The sequence below is a fragment of the Bufo bufo genome, chromosome 1 (assembly GCF_905171765.1).
Source record: "Bufo bufo chromosome 1, aBufBuf1.1, whole genome shotgun sequence".
NCBI classification, from domain to species: domain Eukaryota; kingdom Metazoa; phylum Chordata; class Amphibia; order Anura; family Bufonidae; genus Bufo; species Bufo bufo.
The window spans coordinates 452,749,910-452,776,950 of record NC_053389.1 but is presented as its reverse complement, the minus strand read 5'-3'; the positions used below and the strand labels follow the sequence as shown (position 1 = coordinate 452,776,950).

The following is a 27,041-nucleotide window of genomic DNA, read 5'->3' as shown; positions in this document are numbered from 1 at the left end:
TTATACTGCCCTGGCATTCTAGGGGCCCAAATGTGTGGTAAGGAGTTTGAAATCAAATTCAGTAAAAAATGACCTGTGAAATCCGAAAGGTGCTCTTTGGAATATGGGCCCCTTTGCCCACCTAGGCTGCAAAAAAGTGTCACACATCTGGTATCTCCGTACTCAGGAGAAGGTGGGGAATGTGTTTTGGGGTGTCATTTTATATATACCCATGCTGGGTGAGAGAAATATCTTGGCAAAAGACAACTTTTCCCATTTTTTTATACAAAGTTGTCATTTGACCAAGATATTTATCTCACCCAGCATGGGTATATGTAAAAAGACACCCCAAAACACATTCCTCAACTTCTCCTGAGTACGGGGATACCAGATGTGTGACACTTTTTTGCAGCCTAGGTGGGCAAAGGGGCCCATATTCCAAAGAGCACCTTTCGGATTTCACAGGTCATTTTTTACTGAATTTGATTTCAAACTCCTTACCACACATTTGGGCCCCTAGAATGCCAGAGCAGTATAACTACCCCACAAGTGACCCCATTTTGGAAAGAAGAGACCCCAAGGTATTCGCTGATGGGCATAGTGAGTTCATGGAAGTTTTTATTTTTTGTCACAAGTTAGTGGAATATGAGACTTTGTATGAAAAAAAAATCAAAAAAAAAATCATCATTTTCCACTAACTTGTGACAAAAAATAAAAAATTCTAGGAACTCGCCATGCCCCTCACGGAATACCTTGGGGTGTCTTCTTTCCAAAATGGGGTCACTTGTGGGGTAGTTATACTGCCCTGGTATTCTAGGGGCCCAAATGTGTGGTAAGGAGTTTGAAATCAAATTCAGTAAAAAATGACCAGTGAAATCCGAAAGGTGCTCTTTGGAATATGGGCCCCTTTGCCCACCTAGGCTGCAAAAAAGTGTCACACATCTGGTATCCCCGTACTCAGGAGAAGTTGAGGAATGTGTTTTGGGGTGTCTTTTTACATATACCCATGCTGGGTGAGATAAATATCTTGGTCAAATGACAACTTTGTATAAAAAAAATGGGAAAAGTTGTCTTTTGCCAAGATATTTCTCTCACCCAGCATGGGTATATATAAAATGACACCCCAAAACACATTCCCCACCTTCTCCTGAGTACGGAGATACCAGATGTGTGACACTTTTTTGCAGCCTAGGTGGGCAAAGGGGCCCATATTCCAAAGAGCACCTTTCGGATTTCACAGGTCATTTTTTACAGAATTTGATTTCAAACTCCTTACCACACATTTGGGCCCCTAGAATGCCAGGGCAGTATAACTACCCCACAAGTGACCCCATTTTGGAAAGAAGAGACCCCAAGGTATTCGCTGATGGGCATAGTGAGTTCATAGAACTTTTTATTTTTTGTCACAAGTTAGTGGAATATGAGACTTTGTAAGAAAAAAATAAATAAATAAAAAAATCATCATTTTCCGCTAACTTGTGACAGAAAATAAAAAGTTCTATGAACTCACTATGCCCATCAGCGAATACCTTAGGGTGTGTACTTTCCGAAATGGGGTCATTTGTGGGGTGTTTGTACTGTCTGGGCATTGTAGAACCTCAGGAAACATGACAGGTGCTCAGAAAGTCAGAGCTGCTTCAAAAAGCGGAAATTCACATTTTTGTACCATAGTTTGTAAACGCTATAACTTTTACCCAAACCATTTTTTTTTTACCCAAACATTTTTTTTTTATCAAAGACATGTAGAACTATAAATTTAGAGCAAAATTTCTATATGGATGTCGTTTTTTTTTGCAAAATTTTACAACTGAAAGTGAAAAATGACATTTTTTTGCAAAAAAAATCGTTAAATTTCGATTAATAACAAAAAAAGTAAAAATGTCAGCAGCAATGAAATACCACCAAATGAAAGCTCTATTAGTGAGAAGAAAAGGAGGTAAAATTCATTTGGGTGGTAAGTTGCATGACCGAGCAATAAACGGTGAAAGTAGTGTAGGTCAGAAGTGTAAAAAGTGGCCTGGTCTTTCAGGGTGTTTAAGCACTGGGGGCTGAGGTGGTTAAAAGACCAACTGCAACCCACAACCCATTTATTTATTGCAAAGTGCCAACATGGCAATTTAACCTGAATACTGAAAAATATTGGCCAAGTTAAGCTGTGGAGCCGTGGCTTAACAAAGGCCCCAGTAAAATGAATACCCCCGTTGGCCCCCATTAATGGCCCCCATTAAAATTTAAGTGTAACTGTCATATTTATTTTTATTTGCTAGTTTATTAGAGCCAGGCATGTATACCTGAGTTAGTCTGTCAAGGATTGCCAAAAGATCTGTAATTACCTTATAATAACAGCTTTCATTAATGTCCTCTGTCCCTTTCCACTGCTCCCTTAAAAGACAGTTGCTATGGCGGTCTGTCTCCGTCTAGGAAGACGGAGGGGCGGTCCTTCACACTGCATGCCTGCATTAGGCTTCAGAGTGAGGAGGCGTGTCTCTTAGTAATCCAATCTGATTGGCTGTCAGGAAGCTGCTGGCTACAGCAAGTGTGTATGTGACGTGAGGGAAAGCAGTTTTGGCCTCAGAGAACTGGCAGAGGAGCCATCTTGAGAAGGTCCTCATATTGTAAATTTTTAAACAGCCGCAACTAAGGGAAAAACTCAAGGAAAACTGTGGTATGTGAAGAAACTAAAGATTGCTTTATGCATAATGCTGCTGCAGCAGTAACATATGCTAAAATAGATTTTTTTTTAATGAAAACATGACAGTTACACTCACTTTAATGCCTTCATTAGTGCCCCCTAATATTATTTTTCCTCCATTTGTGACTCCCAATATTAATAATGCACCCATTAAAGGCCACAGTATTATTAATGACCCCTTCAACACTCCTCTTGCGCAAAAAAAAAAACAAAAAAACCTCAGCTCATTTATTTGATCAAACCACAGTTAACACTCGCTACTCATTAGATGTGCAGGACAAGACCTGCGCTCCAGCGTGATGACATTTCACAGGTACTGCTGCTTCCAGTCACTGCTGCAAAATGTCATCACGTTGGAACACAGGTCCTGTCCTGCGCATCCAGTGAGCAGCGAGGGTTCCCCGCGGTGTGATCAAATGGATGAGGCGAGTTTCATTTTTTTTTTATCAGAAGAGGGGGGGCAAAGGCTGTACTAATGAGTGCTCCACAATGGAAGCGCTCATTAGTAATAGTGCACAGGTGGCAACCCTACGCATGGCCCATACAGAGCCATGTGCCCACAGAGTGAGCTCTGAGTGCCCCCTCTGGCACGCGTACCATAGGTTCGCCACCAAATTGCAGCTATTGAGTCAGCAGAGTGCTGATCACTTCTATGCCCTATGTCTCAGCACTTGATGACCCTGCTGTGCAACCTTATGTGGTCTGCCACTTTGTGGCTAAGTTGCTGTGGTGCATAAATGCTTCCCTTTTACAATAATATAACACACAGTAGATCATGGATATCTAGAAAGGAGACAATTTCATAAACTGACTTGTTACAATGGTGGCATCTTCGTAAAGTACCAGACTGGAATTCAGTGAGCTCTTTAGAATGACCCATTCTTTCATAAGTGTTTGTAAAGGCAGACTGCATGGTTAGGTGCTGGACTTTATACACCTGTGGCAATGGGACTGAATGAAACACCTGAATTCTGTGATTAAGAGATGATGGGTTCCAATATTTTTTCCCTTATACTGCATATTGCTAGGACTCAGTTACAGATAATACTCCTCTTATAATCATAGTACTTGAGGACCTCCAGGACTTATAGTATGGTTGAATTTGCACAACCACCAGATAGTTGCAAAAACCATAAAAATGAAGAACATATTGGCAGAAAATAAATGGCACGGAATGAAGAGATGATTCAGCAATGGAGTAAACGGTAGCTGTATGGCATACGAGTAGACAGCGGATGAGTGAAAGTGAACTGAAGCTGACCCTATCTGAATTCCAACCAGCAATATCCAGAATCGCGCAACACCACAGCAACAAATTCCAAACAAAGAAACACACTAAATTCTGTGGAACTAAAGATTCCAAAATACACAGGAAACACACTAAACTAAAAGGATCAGAGTAAGAAAAATGGCCTCTTTCACACCAGGGTATTAGAAAACTCATATATGGCACATATTTTGTGCGCAGGAATCCGCTGTTAATGTTAATGAATTGGGCTATTCACATGGGCGTATCATTTCCATCAGTATTGGAAATACACAGCGTGTCCTAGTTTTGTACGTATTTGCTTCAAAATAGGCCATGGGAGTGCATCAAAAATGCTGGAAGGAAGGAATATGCATGTAAATCTGAATGAATTACTGAGGCAATACTGATGACAATCTTGATGATGTATCATCCCAAATCCATCCATATTCTAGAGTCGGAATACGGATTTCAATAGGTTTGTGGGAAAGAAGCTAATCTTGGAGGAAAAGAACATGGTAAACAGCATACCCAGTCACAAGATTCCTAACCAACTAGGCAAGAGTAGATGATAACCTAACCCAGATTCAGATGCAAGGCAAATGTATAGCAATTGCCCAAACACAGTTAGTAACTAGTTAAACCTGAAGCAAAAGGCAGACCCATGCTGCTCCCAAAAGAAAACTGTATGGGGGGCGAACAAATATGGTCATATGTAAACGCCACTTAACAAGACCCGACCAACATACCTTATACTGTTCGTAAAAGGACCCTAAGGCTCCATTCAGGCGTCCGTAGAATGGGTCCGCATCCGTTCTGCAATTATGCGGAACGGGTGAGACCCATTCATTCTCTATGGGGCCGGAAGAGATGCGGACAGCACACAGTGTGCTGTCCGCATCCACATTTTCGGAGAGAGGCCCTGATCTTCCGGTCCGCAGCTCCGGAAAAAAATAGAGCATGTCCTATTCTTGTCCGCAATTGCAGCCAAGAATAGGCATTTCTATGGGGGTGGCGGGCGGGTGTATTGTGGATCCGCAATGCACTACGGACGTCTGAATGGAGCCTTATGTGGACTCTCTTTTGTACCAACCTGTCGCTTTAATCTGTTAGGAAGTTACTTTGGCATAAGCTTTTCAGACTAATTTACAAGAAAACAGATCGAATAGACGTTTATCAAAGAGATCAATTGTGTTATGGATTCTGCTACCATGGACCATAAAGCAATTCCATGATGGAATGCAATTCAACATATACCCAAACTTCTTTTTAAGGTTGGTCTCCCATGCGGTGGAGTGCAGGGGCTAGGCTCTCACATGAGGGCCAGACTCCCGCTCTAATGACGAGCAACGGAAGAAGTGCACATCTGGGCTGTTCAACCCCTTTGATGCTGCAGTCCATAGCGACCACAGAATCTAAGCTTGGGAGCAAATGAAGGCCCCAGGCCTGCCTCCAGTGCTTTCCATCAGCCTGGGCCTCTGATCAAAAATGTGCGCAAAGAGCTTCCATTTTTTATGTGTAATAGGTATTGTACCACTTTAATCCAGAATAATCCTTAGTTCCATTGTTTGCATGTGTACTGGTGTGCTGCCATACCTTTTTGTTTGCTGTCTGCATGCTAGCTTTATGGATGTGCTAGTCTGAATTTTCTTGCAGTATGTTTGGAGAGTAGCTCCCACCTTTAGGCCGAATGCACACGGCCGTGTTCCGCGGCCAAGAGCGGTCCGTGGTATGCCGGGCTGGATTCCTGTTAAGAGCAGGAGCGCACGGCGTCATTGGTTGCTATGACGCCGTGCGCTTCATGCCGCCGCTGCACTACAGTAATACACTATACTATATATGATGGTTTTTTTCTGAAAATATGGAAAGATTGGCCCCTATTCTCAGGACAAACTAATAATGTGAAGAAAGGGATGTACATTTTATTCTACATTTCATTTTATATTTTTTTATTTCTATATTTATTTATATTTATTTTTATGATCTACAATGGTGAAGGTTGCAAACATCATATGGATACAATTGATTATATTCTCAACCTGTATTCCTATGCCCTCTTATAGTGTGTTTTTGTAACCATTGCACTCTATATTTTTTTACATATCGCATAGAAAGTAATATCCAGTCCAGGTTTTACCTGTATTTTGGAATTTGGTAAGACACTTTCCCTTTAATCACAGGCAGCTATTTAAAATGGAGATATGGATCTATTCACTGCAGTCCACTGATGAAGGAACATGTGGTTCCAAAATGAGTCTGGTGATAATTTGTGAGCAGTGAATAGACTTCGATCGCGATCTCTATTATTATCCTAATACTGCAAAGGTTCGGTGCATTTTGAAAATTGACTGCATTTGCATTTGTTTTCCGAGCCGACCGCATTCCGCTACCTGAGCACCAAAGCTTGACCACGTGGGACGCCACTTACTGAGTCAGCGTGCACACAGAAGCAGGTATCGTGCAATTGGAGACTATGATAGGCTCTAATGAAACCAGCCTCCATACGAATATCGAATATTTTCCGGCTATACAAGAAGGAGTTCTATCCAGCTGATCCATATATTTACCAGCGAGATAGTCACACAGTCATCTTCTGGATTGGTAACGTACCACTTCATGACTATATCGCTTGCTGTTGTTCTGTCATATCGTACTGGACCAGCTATTCATCTCAGGACCGGCTATTCACCTCATGACCATTCACCTCAGGACCATAGCAATGATTTGCATGTGATTATATCCAAGAGGTATAACTGCTACTGAACTTACTATATTGCACCTTATGAGCCTGGCGCAGTGTCGATTACTCTACTCCAGTCATCAGAGGATTAACATATCATTTTGAGCCCATAGTGATTACTGGCAATAGAAATACAATTGATATTGCGCAGGTTTTAAATTGACTATATGGTAATAATCCAGCACTATAAAATACCATAAATACCAGATTTGACAAGAACTATATGTGGACAGACCTCAAATTATATCACATAAATTATTGGATTTTTGGACTATTTTTATTAATTTTATTTCTATTTTGTGTATATCTAATTGACATCAATGTTTTTTACACTGTGTTCATATTTGTAAATAAATATAAATTTTTTAACTATATTGTGCAGCCATACAATTATCAGATATCTGGGTGCCACCTGAACAGCGTTATCTTTTCTTTTTCAAATCCATTATACGGTGAGTGTGCCGTACGGGTTGTGCACCGATCCATTGTTATTTAAGTGGGTAGAGCCGCTGGTTTTCTTATATATTTTTATGCAGTTCTGTTAGTGTTAGGTACCCATCTGCGGATACTACCTTGATGCCGGTAGATGGGCCCGACACATGTTTGATCAAAAATGTGCGCAAAGAGCTTAAATTTTTTATGTATAGTAGGTATTGTACCACTTTAATCCAGAATAATCCTTAAAGTATAACTGTCATATTTTTATTTTTTTTGAGTATTGGATTGTGGTGATTAATATCTCCTTGGTGGCCCTATTTCAACTTTTCACTGTGTATTCAATTACCCCTTAATTCCACAGTTTTGTTCCCTGTACTGCCTACTTTTACCTGTGCTTAAAATCAGGTTGCAATGCAGGGTCCGTCTATGTGTTGAAGGACGGAGGACGCAGAAGCAGGCTGCGTGCAAGGTCAGATTACTGACAGCCAAGGACTGTAAGTAAATGATTAAAGCCAGGTCCTCCCCAGCAGCTGATAACAGTGCCTGGGCTGTGTGCACTTCTCCCTGTCCCTGCGCTTGGCAGACGCTCCCTCACTCAGCAGAGCTGGAGAATGCAGAGTTGGAGCAGCGCAGACCAGGGAAGGGAGATCTGCCATCTGCTCAGTGTATAAATGAAAGCAACATGTGGTAGGAGGACCCCTTTGTGCTGCAGAAGATTAACCCTTTAGGGGGAGGGCTCTGGTTACTGACACTTTTGGGGGGCTATTGTTACTGGCTAGTGAGGGCAGGCGGGATTAGCCTCAGGGTGAGGGCAGTGGCGGCCATCTTAACTGAATAGTGAAATTGCAGTTTTATGCAAACTGGTTGCTAAGGGCTGAATCTTATTAAATATGGGGTAAGTCAGTCTAATAGTAACTGATTCTGGAATATCATGTTATTAGTAACTACATATATGAAAATTGAAATTAGGGTCTAAGTGTGACAGTTATCCTTTAAATCTATTGTTTGCATGTGTAATAGTGTGCTGCAATACGTTTTTGTTTGCTGTCTGCATGCTAGCTTTATGGATGTGCACCTGTGAGATATGCTACTTTGAATTTTCTTGCAGAAAAATAAAATAAAGTTACAGCTCTTGGAAATGACAATGAAAAAATAAAAATAAAAAAATTGCTGGTCATCAAGGCCCAAAACTGGCTGGTCACCAAGGGGATAATATTAATAATATAACAAAATTGCAGAGAAAGAAATCAATTGGCACCACACTCTCCAAAAACCAGTAGTCCACAAGGAAAAATAAAGGTGGTACTCTATACCAGCAAAAGGTAGAATATGTTTAAAGCAAGAGAAAAGAGTTTACATATGGCACTCACCAGTAGAATCGCCCAAAAACTTTTTATTGAAGTCTCAAATCCATAGAAAAGTGCCTATACACATGGGTGCAGAATAGGTGGCACCTCGACATCATGATGCCATCATGACGTCATCATGACACCAGTCATCATGCCGATTCATGTGAAGGAACCTGCTATCCCGCACCTATGTATATAAACTTTTTTATGGATTTGGAACTTCAATAAGAGTATTTTTTGATCGTACTGGTGAGTGCCATATATATACTCTTTTCTCTATGAAGTTGTATTGATGTAGGCTATACCGAATTTCTGAAAATGCAATTACCAAAAAAAGGCAAATTCACTGTTAAACTGTATGTTTATGTATTTCTCTTACCATTTCCTTAAATGCATTTTCAAGAGCTCCAATGACAAGACACTCATGTGGAACTTTCTTCTCTGTAAAAAATCGCGTTTGAGGCGTGCTTGGAGAACCTGGGGCACCAGCAGCTCCACGTAATGACGCAGCTCTAGTTAGAGTCCTATTATTGGTAGATGTTGTTTCTGGAACTTCTCCTAGACAGGTGGGAGGTAAAATTGTTGAATTCTTCAAGATGTCTACAATGTCCTGTAGTTGTTCCACGATGTTAAGATGAAGAAGCTTAGATGCTACAACAGCAGCCCCAGCTCCTGCATGCCCATCAAACAATGCCCAGTACTGAAATGCGATTCCATCAGCTTCCTAAAGAACAAAATAAATCGTCATTAAGAACGAGATTATAAAAGTGTTTTTTTTTAACTACACATGAAAATCATAGTATATCAGCAAACATAACAGCTATATTCTTTACAAATAACACTTCCTCCACAAGAGTATTTCGCTGGGCGTGGAGACTAGAAGGGAAAGTTCCCTAAAAGTGCTCCCCATGCTGTGCACAGGAAAAATTCTAAGATTAATTAATGTACTGTATTTAGTTTCTCACATACAGAGTTAAAGGGTTTGTGCAGGCATTATATATTGATGACCTATCCTCAGGATAGATCATTAATATCTGAGTGGCAGGTGTCTGACACCTGGCACCCCTGCCAATCAGCTGTTTGAGAAGAAGTCGCACTTCATACGAGCGCCGTTTCCTCTTCATTTCGTTATGTGTTGTCTCCCCTGTAGTGGTGGCGCAGTGCAATTACAAGTGAATGGAGCGAGTACTTGTAATTACACTGCGCTTCTGCCACAACCTGCAGTGTAATGAAGAGGAAACAGCGCTGCCCCCTCTTCCTCAGCTGATCGGTGGGGGTGCCGGATCCCCACCGATTAGATATTGATGACCTGCACAGCCCCTTTAAGATGTAATCGGATACTTTAGTGCCAGCTCCCATACTGTAGACAAGAGTCTGAAGAACTATATAAAGCAACCGTACAGTCAAGAGCTCAAAAATAATAAGCAAGCCAGTACCTAAAAGGGAGGCTTAGCTGCTTCCTATTTTCCTAGAATCTTGTTTGATTCTACATTTCTATTAGGGTGTGATCTGTGACAACAGTTTAGCTCCAGTGCCTACACGGTCTCTGAGGTAGTATGTGGCACACCTCCTGTCTAGTCATTGGATCACAATTAGAGATGAGCAAACCACTCGAGATTCGGTTTGGTTCAGGTTCACCAAATTTTAGAAAAATTTCGGTTCGCAACTGAATCCATTCGGACTTTAAGTTGCTCCAATTGCCCTGAAAATTGGTATACCCTCTAGTCTTCTAGGAAAACCTGTTATCTTTTCATTTATTTTATATAATTATTTCATTTTTCACTCCCTTCTCCCTAAGCTCTCTAACACAATGACTGCAATAGTAAATGACATACATAGCTATGGGTAAACACACGTTTGACAGTGTTAACATATGTTAACACGTTAAGACACGTGTTATGCTTTTTCATGTTCCAAAGATTCCAAAAATTGTCCCTTTATGGGGGGCGGATGATGCTTAAACACACACGGTGTTATGAGATAGCCTCCAAAAATGATGCCTTGACAGGGTCTGAATGCCTGCCCACACAACATGCACAAGTGTTGATCGTCAGAAGAAAAAGTGGCTTTTTGTGAACAAACCTAGAAAAACTCTCCCTTTTAACTGGTAGCAGCAACAGAGCAGTATGGATGTGTTAACATTATGGATACAGCGGCATGCGGACGCAATAGTGGCAGCAGCAGAAGCAGCATAATATGGAACATAGAAGGCAGTAAGTCAGCTGTCTATGGATAGTAGTAGCAGTATTAGCAGTGGTGGTAGTAGTGCTAGTACCGGGGGTAGTGGTAGTAGTGGTAGATGCTTTGACAGGCCGCAGCAGTGGCATGATGGCGGAAGTGGCTTGATGGAAGCAGCAACCTTACAGAAGATGATGGTCAGCAGAACGCAGCAGTGGCATGATGGAGGCACCAGCAGCAGCTGTGCAGAACATGATGGTCAGCAAGCCACAACAGTTGCATGATGGTGCTAGCATGATGGAGACAGCAGGAGCAGCAGCAGCCTTACAGAACATGACGGTTGGCAGGCTGCACCAGTGGTATGATGGCAACGGAGGCATGATGAAGGCCAGAGGGCAGTAAAAGTGGCAAGATGGGGCACCGCCAGCAAGGCCAGATCTATTTATTGGCCTCAGCCGAAGGAGTGTCACCACGACCCCCACTGAAAACCCTCTCTGAGATGACACTGGAGGCTCGGCAAGAAAGAGAGTGCTGTGCCCATTCAGGCTACTGTTCCAGTCTGCCTACCTAAAAATCCATGGGGTCAGGAGACAGGGTATGTGCCAGAGACTCATAAGAGTTTAGGTAGGCCTGAACCTGGGGATTAAGGCGGGAGCTGTCGGCTTTCTGACTGACTTCAGCCTGGCGCGGCACATGGAAAAACTGCTCCATCATGTTGAGGAGACTGAAATCATTGCTGCTGCTACTGGTCCTGCTTCGGCTGCTTGTGGCACGGGAGAGGGGTGACTATACTGGCGGCAGAGAGGTACTGCTCTTCAAGCTGTAAGTTGTGACAAGCTGTGTACACAGAGCTTCCTGATAATAACGTAATTTGGCCTCCCTTTCCGCCATTTTGCTTTGATAGTGAGGATCTAAAAGTATGGCTATCCAGTAATCATCAGACTACTTGATGTCAACCATACGCTTGTCATTGTGTAAGTAAGCAAGTATACAGGTCATCATTCTGGCCAGGGTGCCTGAGGAGCCAGTTTTTTCGGGCTCCGTCCCCCCACTGGTGCCATCATTATCCTCTTGCTCCTCCACCTCCTACTCTTGCAGTGGCTGCTCCTCATCCACATACTCCTCCTCCTCCATGGCAGATTTTCTTTGTGGGTCCCCAACAGCTATGGGGTGGACAGCAGGAGGCGTTCGCTCTTCTTTTCCCACCATTGCCCCCTGCTGCATGAGCATCAGCATCTGTTCTAAGATAAAAAGGAGGGGATGACATTGTAGTTGTCCCTGCTGACAAACTTTGTAGCCTCTTTGAAGGGTTTCAGCACCTACAGGCGTTTCGGATAGGCTGCCACTGCCTGACTTCGAAGCAACACATGCATGACAAAATCGTTCACGGCTTTCCACTGCTCGTACAAATGCTTGAGCATGTTCAATGTTGAATTCCAGCTACTACGCACGTTGCAGATTATGCAGTGTAATGGCAGGCCATTCTGTCGCTGCAAGTCCAGGAGAGCTTTCCTCGCCATGTAAGAATGGTTGAAATGTTTGGACTTAGTCTCCTGAACATTGCCAGCACCTTGCACAAGCCAGTGTACTAATTTAGAAAGTGTTGCACGACTAGGTTAATGACATGCACCATACAGGGAGCATGTGTTATTTCCCCCCACGTTCAGGGCGGCCAGGATGTTGTGTCCATGGTCGCTGACCAACTTGCCCTGTTGTTGTGGGTGGGGTGGCAGCCAGCAGGATGTCTGCTGCTTGATGTACTTTAGCAACTGCTCTCCTCTGTGGCTACTCTCACCCAGGCCGATCAGCTCCAACAAGGCGTGGAAACACTTGACTTGACACATATGATAGGAAGAAGGGGTACTGCGAGCAACCGTGTGCCCTGCCCTACATGGAGGAGGAGAAAAAGTAGAAAGCTCCAGCTTCCGATAAAACGATATCCTTTATTTGATGCGGTAAAATCCATACAAAACAAGACAGGTGCAAAATCAACGCGTTTCGGATCTTACATTAACGATCCTTACTCATGATATCAAAAGTAAGGATAGTTAATGTAAGATCCGAAATGCATACTTTTTATGCAGTTTTTATGCCTCCCACTCGATACACAGGTGAGCGCTGCAATTTGACTTTCTATATCTATATTACATGGAGGAGGAGGACCTGTGTTAAAGGGACCTGGCCATGTTGCCAAGGTGCTGCCGCCCCACTGTTGCAAAAAACAGACCCAGTGGACTGTGAAAGTCATGTACTGTCCCTGCCCGTAAGAGCTGCTCCAAGTGTCCACTGTGGCGTGAACAATGCCACACAGCAAGAATCGCAGGGAACAGCTCATGTTGTCCTTCACATGAGAGTACAAGGCAGGGATGGCTTTTGGGAGAAATAATTCCAGTTAGGTAACTTCCATCAAACTGAGAGCACGCCATTAGCTCCATAAAGGCAGCAGACTCGCCGGCCAGCAACTTGACCAGGTGGGAATTAAGCTTGAGCACCATTGGACTGCTGGGGAATGATTGATGGCCTGCTGGTGAGCTGACCGTCTAAAAAATTATATGCGAGGGTCTGCAGGTGAGCAGACCCTGTAAAAGATTGTAGGTGAGGGCCTGATGGGGAAATGATCCTGTAAAACATTATATGTGAGGGCCTGCAGATGAGCTAACAATGTAAAAGTTTGTAGGTGAGGGCCTGCAGGTGAGATGACCCTGTAAAACATTATATGTGAGGGCCTGCAGGTGAGCTGACCCTGTAAAAGATTGTAGGTGAGGGCCTGCAGATGAGCTTACCCTTAAAAAAAATTATATGCGAGGGCCTGCAGGTGAGCAGGACAGGCCAGCACCTCCAAGGCATGGAGCGCCAGTTCGTGCCACGTATCCAGCTTGGACACCCAGTAGTTGTAAGGCACTGAAGGATCATTGAGGACGCTGACACGTTCTGCTATGTACTCCTTCACCATCTTCCAAAATGTTTCCCTCCTTGTGACAGTAGGCCGTGCATCAGGGTGAGGGTGCTGGCGGGGTGTCATGAAACTGTCCCAGGCTTTGGAGAGTGTTGCCCTGCCTCTGTTGGAACTGCTGTGTGTTCCCCTTGTCTCCTCTCCTCGGTTGCCCAAGGAACTACGGACTCTGCCGCCAGCATTGTCAGATGGAAATTTTTAGAGCAATTTTTCTACAAGGACCCTCTGATATTGCACCGTTTTGCTCGTCCTCTCCACCAGAGGAATGAGAGAGAAGTTCTCTTTGTAGCGGGGGTCGCAAAGGGTGAACAACCAGTAATCCGTGTTGTCTAAAATGCGTATAATGCGCGAGTCGCTGAAAAATGCAGCCTAACATGAAGTCAGCCATGTGTGCCAGAGTACTAACAGGCAAGACTTCGCTGTCATCAGGAGGGTGACTCTCAATCTCCTCATCCTCTTCCTCCTCTTCTGCATGCAGAACAGATGGAATTAAACTTCCATGGGTACTACCCTCTGTAGTGGAGGAAACCGTCTCCTGCTCCTCCTCCTCTTCATCGTCCAATTTGCGCTGAGAAGACGAACTGAGGGTGGTCTAGCTATCAACCTGTGTAATGTCTTCCCAATTTCCACCTCTTCCACATGCAAAGCGTCATCCTTAATTGTGAGCAGCGAGCGTTTGAGTAGATAAAGAAGTGGGATGGTTACGCTGATAATAGCGTTATCGCCACTCACCATCTGTGTTTATTCCTCAAAGTTTCTTAAAACCTCACAGAGGTCAGACATCCATGCCCACACCTTGCTTTTGAATAGCGGAAGCTGACTGGAAAGGTGAGAACCATGCTGCTGGTAGTATTCCACTACTGCCCTCTGCTGCTCACAATGCCTGGCCAACATGTGGAACTTGGAGTTCCAGCGCGTGCTCACGTCACACAACAGCCGGTGAGCTGGCAATTTCAAGACCGGCTGAAGCTGTCGATGACTTGCGGAAATGTGCACACACGCGGCGCACCTTCACCAGTAGCTCAGGCAAATTGGGGTAGGTTTTGAGAAACCGCTGAACCACTAAGTTGAAGATGTGGGCTAGGCATGGGATGTGTGTGAGCTTGCCGAGCTCCAAAGCCGCCACCAAGTGACGGCCATTATCAGACATAACCTAGAACCAGGCATGGTTAAGTGGCGAGAGCCATGGCTCAGTTTGGTCTCTTATCCCCTGCCACAGCTCTGCAGCGGTGTGCTGTTTGTCCCCTAAGCATATCAGCTTCAGCACGGCCTTTTGCAGTCTCCCCACTGCAGTGCTACACTGCTTCCAGCTACCGACTTGATGGCTGACTGGTGCTGCACGCAGATAATTTGGAGGTGGAAGTGGTGGAGGAAGGGCTGGAGGAGGAGAAGTGGGGGTTGGAGCCACTAACGTAGGTGCTGGCGGAAACCCTGATCGACGTAGGGCCCGCAATCCTTGGCGTCGGTAGCACCTGTGCCATCCCAGGGTACGACTCTCTCCCGGCCTCCACAATGTTCACCCAGTGTGCAGTCAGGAAAATGTAGTGTCCCTGGCCGAATGCACTTGTCCATGTGTCCGTGGTTAAGTGGACCTTCCTAGTAACTGCGTTGGTCAGGGCACGTGTAATGTTACAGGACACATGTTGTAAGGCGGGCACGGCACACCTTGAAAAATAGTGGCGGCTGGGGACTGCATAACGTGAGACAGCCGTCGACATCAGGCTGCGGAAGGCTTCAGTGTCTACAAGCCTAAATGGCAACATTTCCAGGGCCAGTAATTTGGAAAGTTGCGCATTTAGTGCTATGGCCTGTGGGTGGGTAGCTGGGTATTTGCACTTGTGTTCAAATGCCTGGGGTAAGGACATTTGTACGCTGCGCAGAAGTGGATGTGGTCACTGATGGTGCTTGCGAAAGTCCAGGCGCAGGGCGGGAAGCATCCAGGCCTGCGCCTTCGACAGGGGATTGGCCAGCACGCAACACAGAGGAAGAGGAGGCAGTGGTGTGACCCGCAGACACAGATTGTGGACCCGGGGGTTCGTCCCACTTATTACAGTGCTTGGATGCCATGTGGCGGATCATGCCGGTTTGTGGTGAGGTTGCTAGTGTTCACGCCCCGGCTCATTTTGGTACGGCACAGGTTGCAAACTACTATTCTTTTGTCGTCCCCACTTTCCTCAAAAAAGCGCCATACTGAGGAACACCTAACCCTTGGCAAGGGAGATTTCCGCTTTCCACCTTCCCAATTTGGGTCAGTGACTTCATCGTCCACCACCTCCTCTTCCACTTCCTTACTCTGCTCATCCTCCTGACTTGTTGACCTAACCACAACCTCAGTGATTGACAACTGTGTCTCATCCTCTTCATCAACCTCTTGAGACAGTAATTGCCGTTGACTTATTGGCAACTGTGTCTCATCATCATCCACCTCATTAAACAGTAATTGCCGTTCCCCATCGTCATCTTCTTGTGACTGTGGATGCTCAAGAGTTTGGGAATCAGGGCAGGGTGAGGAGGAAGGAGGATCAGGGTGAGGATCAGGGTGAGGATTGTGTTGAGCAGACTCTTGGCTACTGAGACTGGACTTGGTGGAAGACAGAGTGGTGCTTAAGCGACTGGAAGCATTATCTGCTGCAATCCAACCGACCACCTGGTTGCACTGGTCTGACTTCAAGAGTGGTGTCCTGCGCCGCCCTGAAAACTGGGACATGAAGCAAGGTATCGTGGATGGTTGTTTTTCTTGTGCTCTGGCAGCGGGCACAGTTTCACCGCGCCCAGGGCCACGGCCTCTGTGTGCACCATCAGCATCACGGCCACTGCCCCGACCCTTACTGCTCGCCTTCTCCATATAAAATTTTATATATACTTGAAAGTCTGTCACACATACAGTAGCATAGGATTTGGAAGTGTATGCGCAAACAAATTTAAAAAAGATATTTGGGATGTGGAAACGTCACACAGAAGATATCCCGCAGATAATGTCAATGCTGTCACCAGCGGCTAATGAAAAATTACAGCAAATGTCACAGGTATTTGAAATGAGGAAATGTTATACAGGAGAGGTACCACCGGTAATGTCACTGTCCGCAGAGTCTACAAAAAATGTACATTGTATGTCAGATAAAAAATTTTAGCGCACACGTTACACTGCAGATGTGGTGCAGCTAATGTCACTGTTCGCAGCGGACAGAGTTTACGTTTTTCCATAGACAGTGTCCGCTGCGGACAGTGACATTAGCTGCACCACATCTGCAGTGTAACGTGTGCGCTGAAAAAATGTATCTGACATACAGTACACTGGATGTCAGAGACATTTTTTGGATGCGCACACTTTACACAGGAGATGTGGCGCAGCTAATGTCACTGTCCGCAGCGGACACTGTGTACCGAAAAAGTACACTGGATGTCACAGACATTTTTGGGATGCGCACACTTTACACTGGAGATGTAGCGCAGCTTATGTCACTGTTCGCAGCGGACACAGTCTACGGAAAAAAAAACACTGTATGTCATAGATATTGTTTGGATGCGCACACTTTACATGGGAGATGTGGCGCAGCTAATGTCGCTGTCTGCAGCGGCCTATCTATTGCACGCTATTTAGCGCAGGTTGTGCTAAAAATATAGATTGCTGCTGCCACACACAATAGTCCTTAAAAGGACTTTTTGGTCTCTGAAAAGTTTTGGTGTTAATAATATTCTTAAATCACTCCCTACACTGTCTGTCCCTTCCTCAGCACAGCTCTCCCTGACTAAGAATGAGCCGAACATGCGTCATCAGGTGCTATATAGCACCCGATGACTTGTTCCGGCCAGCTTATCATTGTAATGCCATCAGCCGAGCAGGCTCGATCAACACTAGTGTTGTACAGTTTTATGCTTATTCCACCCCCCCAAGAAAAAAAAAAAGGATTTGGTAAAAAAAAATTAAGGGATGTCCCTGCAGCTAGCTGCTTTTGAGGTTTGCTGCAGCTTCTCGACATTTTACTTGATTCATCTGAAAGGAACCTGAAAAGGTTTAGGTTCGTTTGTCATCTGAAAATTTGCAAAGTTCGGGCCAAACCTGGTTCAGTACCAGCTCTGCTCTCTGTTTCTAGCTCTACCACCTCCGAATGCCTGGTGTGTTACACAGACAGGTTTACCAGGGGATAGTACATGGAATCCTAATTTCCAGCACAAAGAAGGAAAAAAAAGATAATTATGATGCAATTGCCCCACGCATAATAAGGAAAATCAGCCTTAGGCCTTATTCACACGACTGTTGTTTGGGTCCGCATCCGAGCCGCCGTTTTGGCGGCTCGGATGCGTACCCATTCACTTCAATGGGGCCGCAAAAGATGCGGACAGCACTCCGTGTGCTGTCTGCATCCATGGCTCCGCTTAAAAAAAACATAACATGTCCTATTCTTGTCCGCGCTTTGCAGACAAGAATAGGCATTTATATTGCCGGCGCCCGTTCCATTCCGCAAATTGCGGTAGGCAACACGGACGGCTTCTGTTATTTGCGGATCCGCGGTTTGCGGACCGCAAAAAACAGCACGGTCGTGTGCATGAGGATTACTTTAATCAAATTATTAATAAAAAAACATTTATCTTGCACAATCCTGTACTATCAAAGAGCTCTGTGGACAGGGTATGCTATTAAACATAACTTTTACTATAGTGTAATGGGGTATGTGTGGTTTTTTGACAATCCTGTACTATAATCATTTTTTATTATTGACCTAAAAAGATTTCCTGCTACGCTACTAGAAGGGGTTTTCTGTGTTTCAGTTGCTCACCAGCTTCAAGGTCCCTGGTTGCCGTCAGCGGGAACCCTAGGCAACCTTCAATAAATTAAAGGGCCTGTCATCTATCTTGACATGTCCATGTTCCCTTTACTCCTACTAGAAATATATAAATAAATTGACAACTGAAAGTTACAATTTGCCTTGTCAATGGGACGCCTCTGCATACTCAGCACTGTTGCAATGTCAAAGTGTAGGGACCCACCCCACTGACTAAGGGGATGGGGACTCCTAGATGTCAATTTATTCGCACATTTCCACACATTAAGAATAACAGAGAGATTGTTATTTCATGAGCAATGCATGCATTTACATAAAACCCGTCAGGAGAGCTGACAAGTCCTTTTTAAAGGGTATGTACACTGTCACAAAGACATTTTTTAGTGCCTCAATACATGTAAAATTAAAAAGTATGCAAATTTGCAAAACCACTTGTTAAAAAATGCTATCTTTAGTGTCTATAGCTACAAAGACTTATGCGGCTCCATATTAACAGACTACAAAAAAAAAAATGCTACACATTATGACTTAAATCATGAGCTACTTTCACACTAGCGTTTCTATTTTCCTTTATTGAGATTCGTCATAGGGGCTCAATACCGGAGAAAAACTTTTCAGTTTTCTCCCAATTCATCGTCAATCGGGAAAAAACTGAACTGAAAGGAATTCTCCAAAATGCATTCTGTTCCGTTTAATTGCGCTCCCAGAGTATGTTTGCTTTCCATCCTGGGATGTGGAGCATGACGGATCTGGCATGACCCCCAATGTAAGTCAATGGGGACGGATCCGTTTTCTCTGCCACAATAGAAAACAGATCCGTCCTCCATTGACTTTCAATGGAGTTCATGACGGATCCGTCTTGGCTATGTTAAAGATAATACAACCGGATTTGTTCATAACGGATGCAGATGGTTGTGTTATCAGTAACGGAAGCATTTTTGCTGAACTCTGCCGGATCCAGCTAGTGTGAAAGTAGCCTTAGGGTACTTTCACACTAGCGCTTTTCTTTTCCGGCACTGACTTCCGTCCTAGGGGCTCAATACCGGAAAATAACTGATCAGTTTTATCCCCATGCATTCTGAATAGAGAGTAATCCATTCAGAATGCATCAGGATGTCTTCAGTTCAGCCTTTTTGACTGTTCAGGACAGAGATAATACCGCAGCATGCTGCGGTTTCATCTCCGCCCGAAAAAACTAAACACTTGCCGGATCCAGCATTTTTTTCCATAGGAATGTATTAGTGCCGGATCCGGCATTCAAATTGCCGCATTGACGGATCCGGTATTCCGGTCTGCACATGCGCAGACCTTTAAAAATGTGAAAATAAATACCGGATCCGTTTTGCCTGATGACACCGGAAAAACGGATCCAGTATTGCAATGCATTTTTCTGACTGATCAGGCACTTTTCAGACTGATCAGGATCCTGCCTGCCGGAATCAAACAACGCAAATGTGTTCGTGACATGTTTTGCGGAACCGCAAAACACGGACAGGGGCAATGTGCGTTCCGTATTTTGCGGACTGCACATTGCCGGCACTAATAGAATATGCCTATTCTTGTCCGCAATTGCGGACAAGAATAGGACATGTTCTATTTTTTTCAGGAACGGAATTGTGGACCCCGAAGTGCGGGTCCAAAATTCTGTATCCGGGCAGCACGCATAGAAATGAATGGGTCAGCAATTCCGTTCCGCAAAATGCGGAACGAAATTGCGGACGTGTGAATGCACCCTAAATCCTTGTTTTCATTATAAAATGGCAACAATGTGAAATGCAAAAAAAAAAAAAAAAAACATACAAAAAACATCCAGCTCATTGTGACACTTACCATGTTTTCCTTCAGTTGTAGGCCTTCTCCATTTTGTAGGGATGATCTTCTCTTGTTTGAGGAGGTCTTGCTGGGAGTGGATTGTACTCCAGTTTTCTTCTTCACAAACATAACTTCACAGCTTGCCTGATCTTCATTGTGTGTGCTCTTCCCTGCATTTATCACTCTGTAGAGTACAGAGAAAGAAAAGGGAGATACAAGAAAAGAATTCCATTAAACAAAAATGTATATAGAAACACAAGCAAGTGTATTTTAAGGAGTTGTTCACCCTTGGAGAGCTTTTCTGCAGACCCCCTAAGTGTGGCCAGACCCGTGGTGGAAATCATAGGCTAGATTCACCCAGTGTTATGGATGAGGATTTGAAGCAGATCTTTGTGCAGGATTTTTGTCCAAAGCCAGAAAGCCGAAAAATAAAGGAAGGATTTCTACTTCTTTTTCCTGGTGGATCCTCTTCTGGCTTTGGCTGAAAATCCTGCAAGGGGTTACAGTTAACATCACCCACTCTGTAAAATGTAACAACCAAAAAACTTTACATGGCACTGATGGCCATCACCTACTGCAAAATACAGGATGAGAAGTGTGTTAGCAATACACCCTACCAGAACTTCTGTTCCAGAGCATAGGGAACTCGTGTGGTCACTTCTGGTGGTGGGTCCTGTTGCTAAGCAACCTCCAGAAATAATTGATAAACTGCCTTGACAGCTCAAAGCTTGAGGAGATTGCTCATTAGGGAGTGGAAAGGACTTGTAAACCATGTTGAAAAATGGCCCATACATAGACAACAATGTCCTTGCAATATTTTATGCAAAGCACAAAAACAGGAACCCAAACCGAAGATAACAGAAAGTGGGAAATATCATACTGCATTGTGAAGAAGCATTCATAGAGAAAAGGGAAATGAGAAAACATTCTGTTCTGCCAGAAGGCAGCCTCAGCAGGTGGGAAAAGGTTGGCAAACATCTTTCAAATGAGTCACACTTTCGGCTTCACATGGACCATGCTTCGAGAAAGGATTAGTCAGCAGAGTCTGAAAATCGTATCAAATGACAGATTTAGGAGAATTTAGTCAACCATACACTGCAAGAAAACTGCTGAGAAATCCGCAAACACGTATCAGATTCTTGAAGAAACTTCGGAAAATGTTGTAGGTGACACATTTTATTTTCCCATTCTGGCCTGCAAAGTTGTTTGGTGACTTCTACAAGACAATATGACTGAATGTCACCCATATTCATTCTGAGTAAACCAAACATGGTCAGAGGAGCAGATATCTAGACACAGAAACGGGTGACTTTCTGTGTCTAGACCCAGTTTGCCAGCACTTTCATAGACAGCAAAGGTTTTGTGCCAATACACAAATGCTGTCTGACAAGCCAGAGTTGGACCTGTCAGAACCTGGGAAAACGGCTAATGGGGAGAGACTGGGACACTAATTAATGCAAATGTATTAGTAAGCGCTATATGGTTTTTTTAGAAGGACAACCCCTTTAAAGATTATGGATACCTTCAGGGCATACACCATGAGCAATCCTAGTGTATACAACACAAATAGTGTATACGCCAACACTCAATGGGCTCAGTATCCAAAGACTAGAAGACAGTTGTTGACCATAGGTACAATATATCGATAAAAACCAAAACACAGTGAAAACTGATCTTTATTATAAATCCAATTCAAAAAACACATATGCAGTAATGGACAGATACAGATCACATTGAAGATGTCATCATACAATGATATTACAGTAGAATAATACAATGTCAATATAAAGTATTTCACAAAACTGAGTACACCCCTCACATTTTTGTAAATATTTGATTATATCTTTCCATGGGACAACACTGAAGATATGATGCTTTGATACAATGTAGAGTAGTCAGTGTACAGCTTGTATAACAGTGTAAATTTGGTGTGCCTTCAAAATAACTCAACACACAGTCATTAATGTCTAAACCGCTGGTAACCAAAGTGAGTACACCCCTAAGTGGAAATGGCCAAATTCTGCCCAATTAGCCATTTTCCCTCCCCACTGTCATGTGACTTGTTAGTGTTACAAGGTCTCAGGTGTGAATTGGGAACAGGTGTGTTAAATTTGGTATTATCACTCTCACACTCACTGGTCACTGGAAGTTCAACATGGCACCTCATGGCAAAGAACTCTCTGATGATCTGAAAAAAAGAATTGTTGCTCTACAAAAAGATGGCCTAGGCTATAAGAAGATTGCCAACACACTGAAACTGCGCTGCAGAACAGTGACCAAGATCATACAGCGGTTTAACAAGACCGGTTCCACTCAGAACAGGCCTAGTCATGGTCGACTAAAGAAGTTGAGTGCATGTGTTCAGCGTCATATTCAGAGGTTGTCTTTTCAAAATAGATGTATGAATGCTGCAGGGTGGATTTGATTTAAATGAAAAGGATTTAAATCACGATTTAAATCACTAGTCATTAAGGCTCGATTTAAATCATAGTTTTCTACATAAAGACTAATTCTTGCTGGTATAACTTATAATATGCAAGTAGATGAAGATTTTTAGAATAATAACTTTTCATATTAGTTTGATTAGGTTGATTCTGCATTCATGGGTTTGTATAAGTTAGGATTAAGGTATTTTTCTCAACTCTGTTCATGTTATACCATTTTTGCTGTGAAGAAGAGGCATGTGATCTCTGCCGAGTCAAATTCAGTTTTGAGAACTGCAAAAGTAAACCAAGCATCTGTGATAATATCTTGTAGGCAGAGACACTGCCCAATAATCTTACAAAAACCTCTGGAAGAGCATGACATTGTGAATGGATTAATGGAATTTATTTACCAAAAAAATTACACATATAGAAACATAGAATGTGTCGGCAGATAAGAACCATTTGGCCCATCTAGTCTGCCCAATATACTAAATACTATGGATAGCCCCTGGCCCTATCTTATATGAAGGATGGCCTTATGCCTATCCCATGCATGCTTAAACTCCTTCACTGTATTTGCAGCTACCACTTCTGCAGGAAGGCTATTCCATGCATCCACTACTCTCTCAGTAAAGTAATACTTCCTGATATTACTTTTAAACCTTTGCCCCTCTAATTTAAAACTATGTCCTCTTGTAGCAGTTTTTCTTCTTTTAAATATTCTCTCCTCTTTTACCTTGTTGATTTACTTTATTTATTTAAAAGTTTCTATCATATCCCCTCTGTCTCGTCTTTCTTCCAAGCTATACATGTTAAGGTCCTTTAATCTTTCCTGGTAAGTTTTATCCTGCAATCCATGTACCAGTTTAGTAGCTCTTCTCTGAACTCTCTCCAAAGTATCCATATCCTTCTGGAGATATGGTCTCCAGTACTGCGCACAATACTCCAAATGAGGTCTCACTAGTGCTCTGTAGAGTGGCATGAGCACCTCCCTCTTTCTACTGGTAATGCCTCTCCCTATACACCCAAGCATTCTGCTAGCATTTCCTGCTGCTCTATGACATTGTCTGCCTACCTTTAAGTCTTCTGAAATAATGACCCCTAAATCCCTTTCCTCAGATACTGAGGTTAGGACTGTATAACTGATTTTATATTCTGCTCTTGGGTTTTTACGTCCCAGGTGCATTATCTTGCACTTATCAACATTAAATTTTAGTTGCCAGATTTTTGACCATTCCTCTAGTTTTACTAAATCCTTTTCCATTTGGTGTATCCCTCCAGGAACATCAACCCTGTTACAAATCTTTGTGTCATCAGCAAAAAGACACACCTTACCATCGAGGCCTTCTGCAATTTCGCTGATAAAGATATTAAACAATATGGGTCCCAGAACAGATCTCTGAGGTACCCCACTGGTAACAAGACCATGGTCTGAATATACTCCATTGACTACAACCCTCTGTTGTCTGTCCCTCAGCCACTGCCTAATCCATTCAACAATATGGGAGTCCACTTACAGCCTTATTCTACATAATTAAAAAACTAATCTTTATTTAATGATGGAATAACTTTTGGATGGTAATATATTTTCCTCAAAAAGCATTTTATATAAAAAAATCTGATTTAAATAAAAATAATCCGATTTCTTTTTATTTATTTTTTAAAAATAATAGATTTTTATCCACCCTGGAATGCAGCCATCATTGCTGCAGAGGTTAAAGGGGTGGGAGGTCAGCCTGTCAGTGCTCAGACCATACGCCGGACACTGCAATAAATTGCATGGTTGTCGACCCAGAAGGAAGCCTCTTCTAAAGATGATGCACAAAAAAGCCCCCAAACAGTTTGCTGAAGACAAGCAGAATAAGGACATGGATTACTGGAACCATGTCCTGTGGTCTGATGAGACCAAGATAAACGTATTTGGTTTGGATGGTGTCAAGCGTGAATGGCGGCAACTAGGTGAGGAGTACAAAGACAAGTGTGTCTTACTTACAGTCAAGCATGGTGGTGGGACTGTCATGGCTTGGGGCAGCATGAGTGCTACCGGCTGTGAGGAACTACAGTTTATTGAGGGAACCATGAATGCCAACATGTACTGTTAGATACTGAAGCAGAGCATGATACTCTCTCTTTGGAAACTGGGCCGCAGGGCAGTATTCCAACATGATAACAACCCAAAACAAACCTCCAAGACGACCACTGCCTTGCTAAAGAAACTGAGGGTAAAAGGTGCTGGACTGGCCAAGCAAGTCTCCAGACCTAAACCCTATTGAGCATCTGTGGGGCATCCTGAAACGGAAGGTGGAGGAGCGCAAGGTCTCTAACATCCACCAGCAATGTGATGTCATCATGAAGAAGTGGAAGAGGATTCCAGTGGCAACCTGTGAAGCGCTAGTGAACTTCATGTCCAAGAGAGTTAAGGCTGTGCTGGAAAATAATGGTGGCACTTTGGGCTAGGACTGCAATAAACGATTATTTTAGAAAATCGAGTATTCTATCGATTATTTTTTGCGATTAATCGAGTAAAGAAAAAATGAATTAATAGACTGTTTTCCTTTATAAAAACTCATTAGACCCCCTGCCATTAGTCTCCAACATCCTTGTAATCAGCCCAAGTGCATCAGCTCCGTTCCCCTAGTACCTTCAGCTCTTCCCCACACCAGTTCCATCAGCTGCTCCCTAGTGCCATTAGCTGCCGCCTCAGTTCCATCAGTTGCCACCCCAGTGCCACCAGCTGCCCCCCCAGTGCCATCAGGCTGCCATCTAGTGCCATCATATTTCCCCCCAGTGCCACCAACTGCCCCCAGTGCCATCATCTTGCCCCCCAGTGCCAGCATCTTGCCCCCCAGTGCCAGCATCTTGCCCCCCAGTGCCATCAGCTTGCCCCCAGTGCCACCAACTGCCCCCAGTACCACCAGCTTGCCCCCCCCAGTGCCACCAGCTTGCTCCCCAGTGCCACCAACTACCCCCCAGTGCCACCAATTGCCCCCCAGTGCCACCAGCTGCCCCCAACGCCACCAGCTTGCGCCCCCAACTGCCACCATCTCACCCTCCTAGCCATGTCCCCAGAGACAGTACTTACCTCTCCTGTAGGGGCGCGGCTCCACAGCTCCTCCATCATCTTCTCTGCGCGCTGCACTGTCGTCCTGACGTCACACAGCGTTGGGTCATAGTGCGCGCTTACGTGCGCTATGACCTGACCACGTGTCAGGAAGAAAGTGCAGCGCAGTGACGGCAGGTGACCACGGAGCGGTAAGTAATAGCAAGCGCTTCACTCCCGCTCTGTGGTCACATGACACAAATGAATCCTCGATGTAAAAAATTTGCATCAAGGATTTTTTTGTGCCTAATTATTCTATTAAATCGAGTAATCGTTTCAGCCCTACTTTGGGCACAATTTGGCCATTTTCACTCACTTTTGTTGCCACAGGCATTAATGGCTGTGTATTTTGAGGTCTATGTATTTTGAGGGCACACCAAATGTACACTGTTATACAAGCTGTACACTGACTACTTTACATTGTACCAAAGTGTCAGATGTTCAGTGTTGTCCCATGAAAAGTTATAAACTATTTACAAAAATGTGAGGGGGCCTACTAACTTTTGTGAGATACTGTATAAGAGCAGTACACAATATGAAATAAGTGATGCAACCTAACTTTAATTAGCACAAGCAGAACAAATCTCTGAGGACATGCATCTACGAACCTCTGCACTTGCTCTACTGATCGGAGCAGCTATCCTGTTAAACATTTGCCCACAAATATTGCAGCTAGGCCGGTAGATTCTGCACACACATAGGTTGCTGAAGCAGGCATCCCAGCTGGTCCCATAAATGCTTGACTGGTAATAAATCTAGTGACAGGAAGGCCAAGTAAGTGTTGTAATCTGGAGGAGACATTCCTGGGAAACCCTTGTTGTATGTGGACAAGCATTATCTGAGAATTGCTAGTTGGAAGCCCTGCCATGAGAGGCAACACATGTGGCCACTGCAAACGAAGGCAACAGTGGCTGGCTGTTAATGGCAGGACACGTAATAAACGCCATGACACCAAATTTCCTTATGCTAAGCCCCTAAAAATAGCCAGGGCAGAGACAGGGGTGTGCAATTAATGTGCCACCTGTGTTTGGATGGTGTACAACAAAACTGTGGGAGCCTCTTGTGCCTGTCAGTGGACCAAGCAATCCTCTCTAGTGGTGGTCTGTCTTGGCCATCTAGACAGATCTATGTGTCCTTACGTAACCACTGCTAGTTAGCAGGTAATTTGTCAAAACAACTATCCTGATTTTCTCAGTCCAATGATGTGCCTCCTCTCAAAGTCTGTCAACTGAGCAAAAAGTCTTCGAGTGCATCACAGAGGCATGTCTAGCAGTCAAACATCTCTCACCAAGAGGTACACTGAAGTAGCCATCTGATTCTTGGCATTGTGCTTGGACATGTAAG

General features: G+C 43.9%; 1 protein-coding gene across 2 annotated transcripts in view; it reads right to left on the bottom strand.

Moving 5' to 3' along the window:
• The window catches only part of PPM1H (protein phosphatase, Mg2+/Mn2+ dependent 1H), a 233,048-nt gene that overhangs the window by 127,997 nt on the left and 78,010 nt on the right, over positions 1–27,041 (bottom strand). For both annotated transcript variants that reach the window (XM_040408372.1, XM_040408363.1), the window contains exons 2-3: positions 20,190–20,355; positions 8,824–9,168 (exon numbers count right to left, since the gene is read on the bottom strand). In XM_040408372.1, the coding sequence (XP_040264306.1) occupies positions 8,824–9,168; positions 20,190–20,355 (511 nt within the window). The remainder of the gene's footprint in view (positions 1–8,823; positions 9,169–20,189; positions 20,356–27,041) is intronic.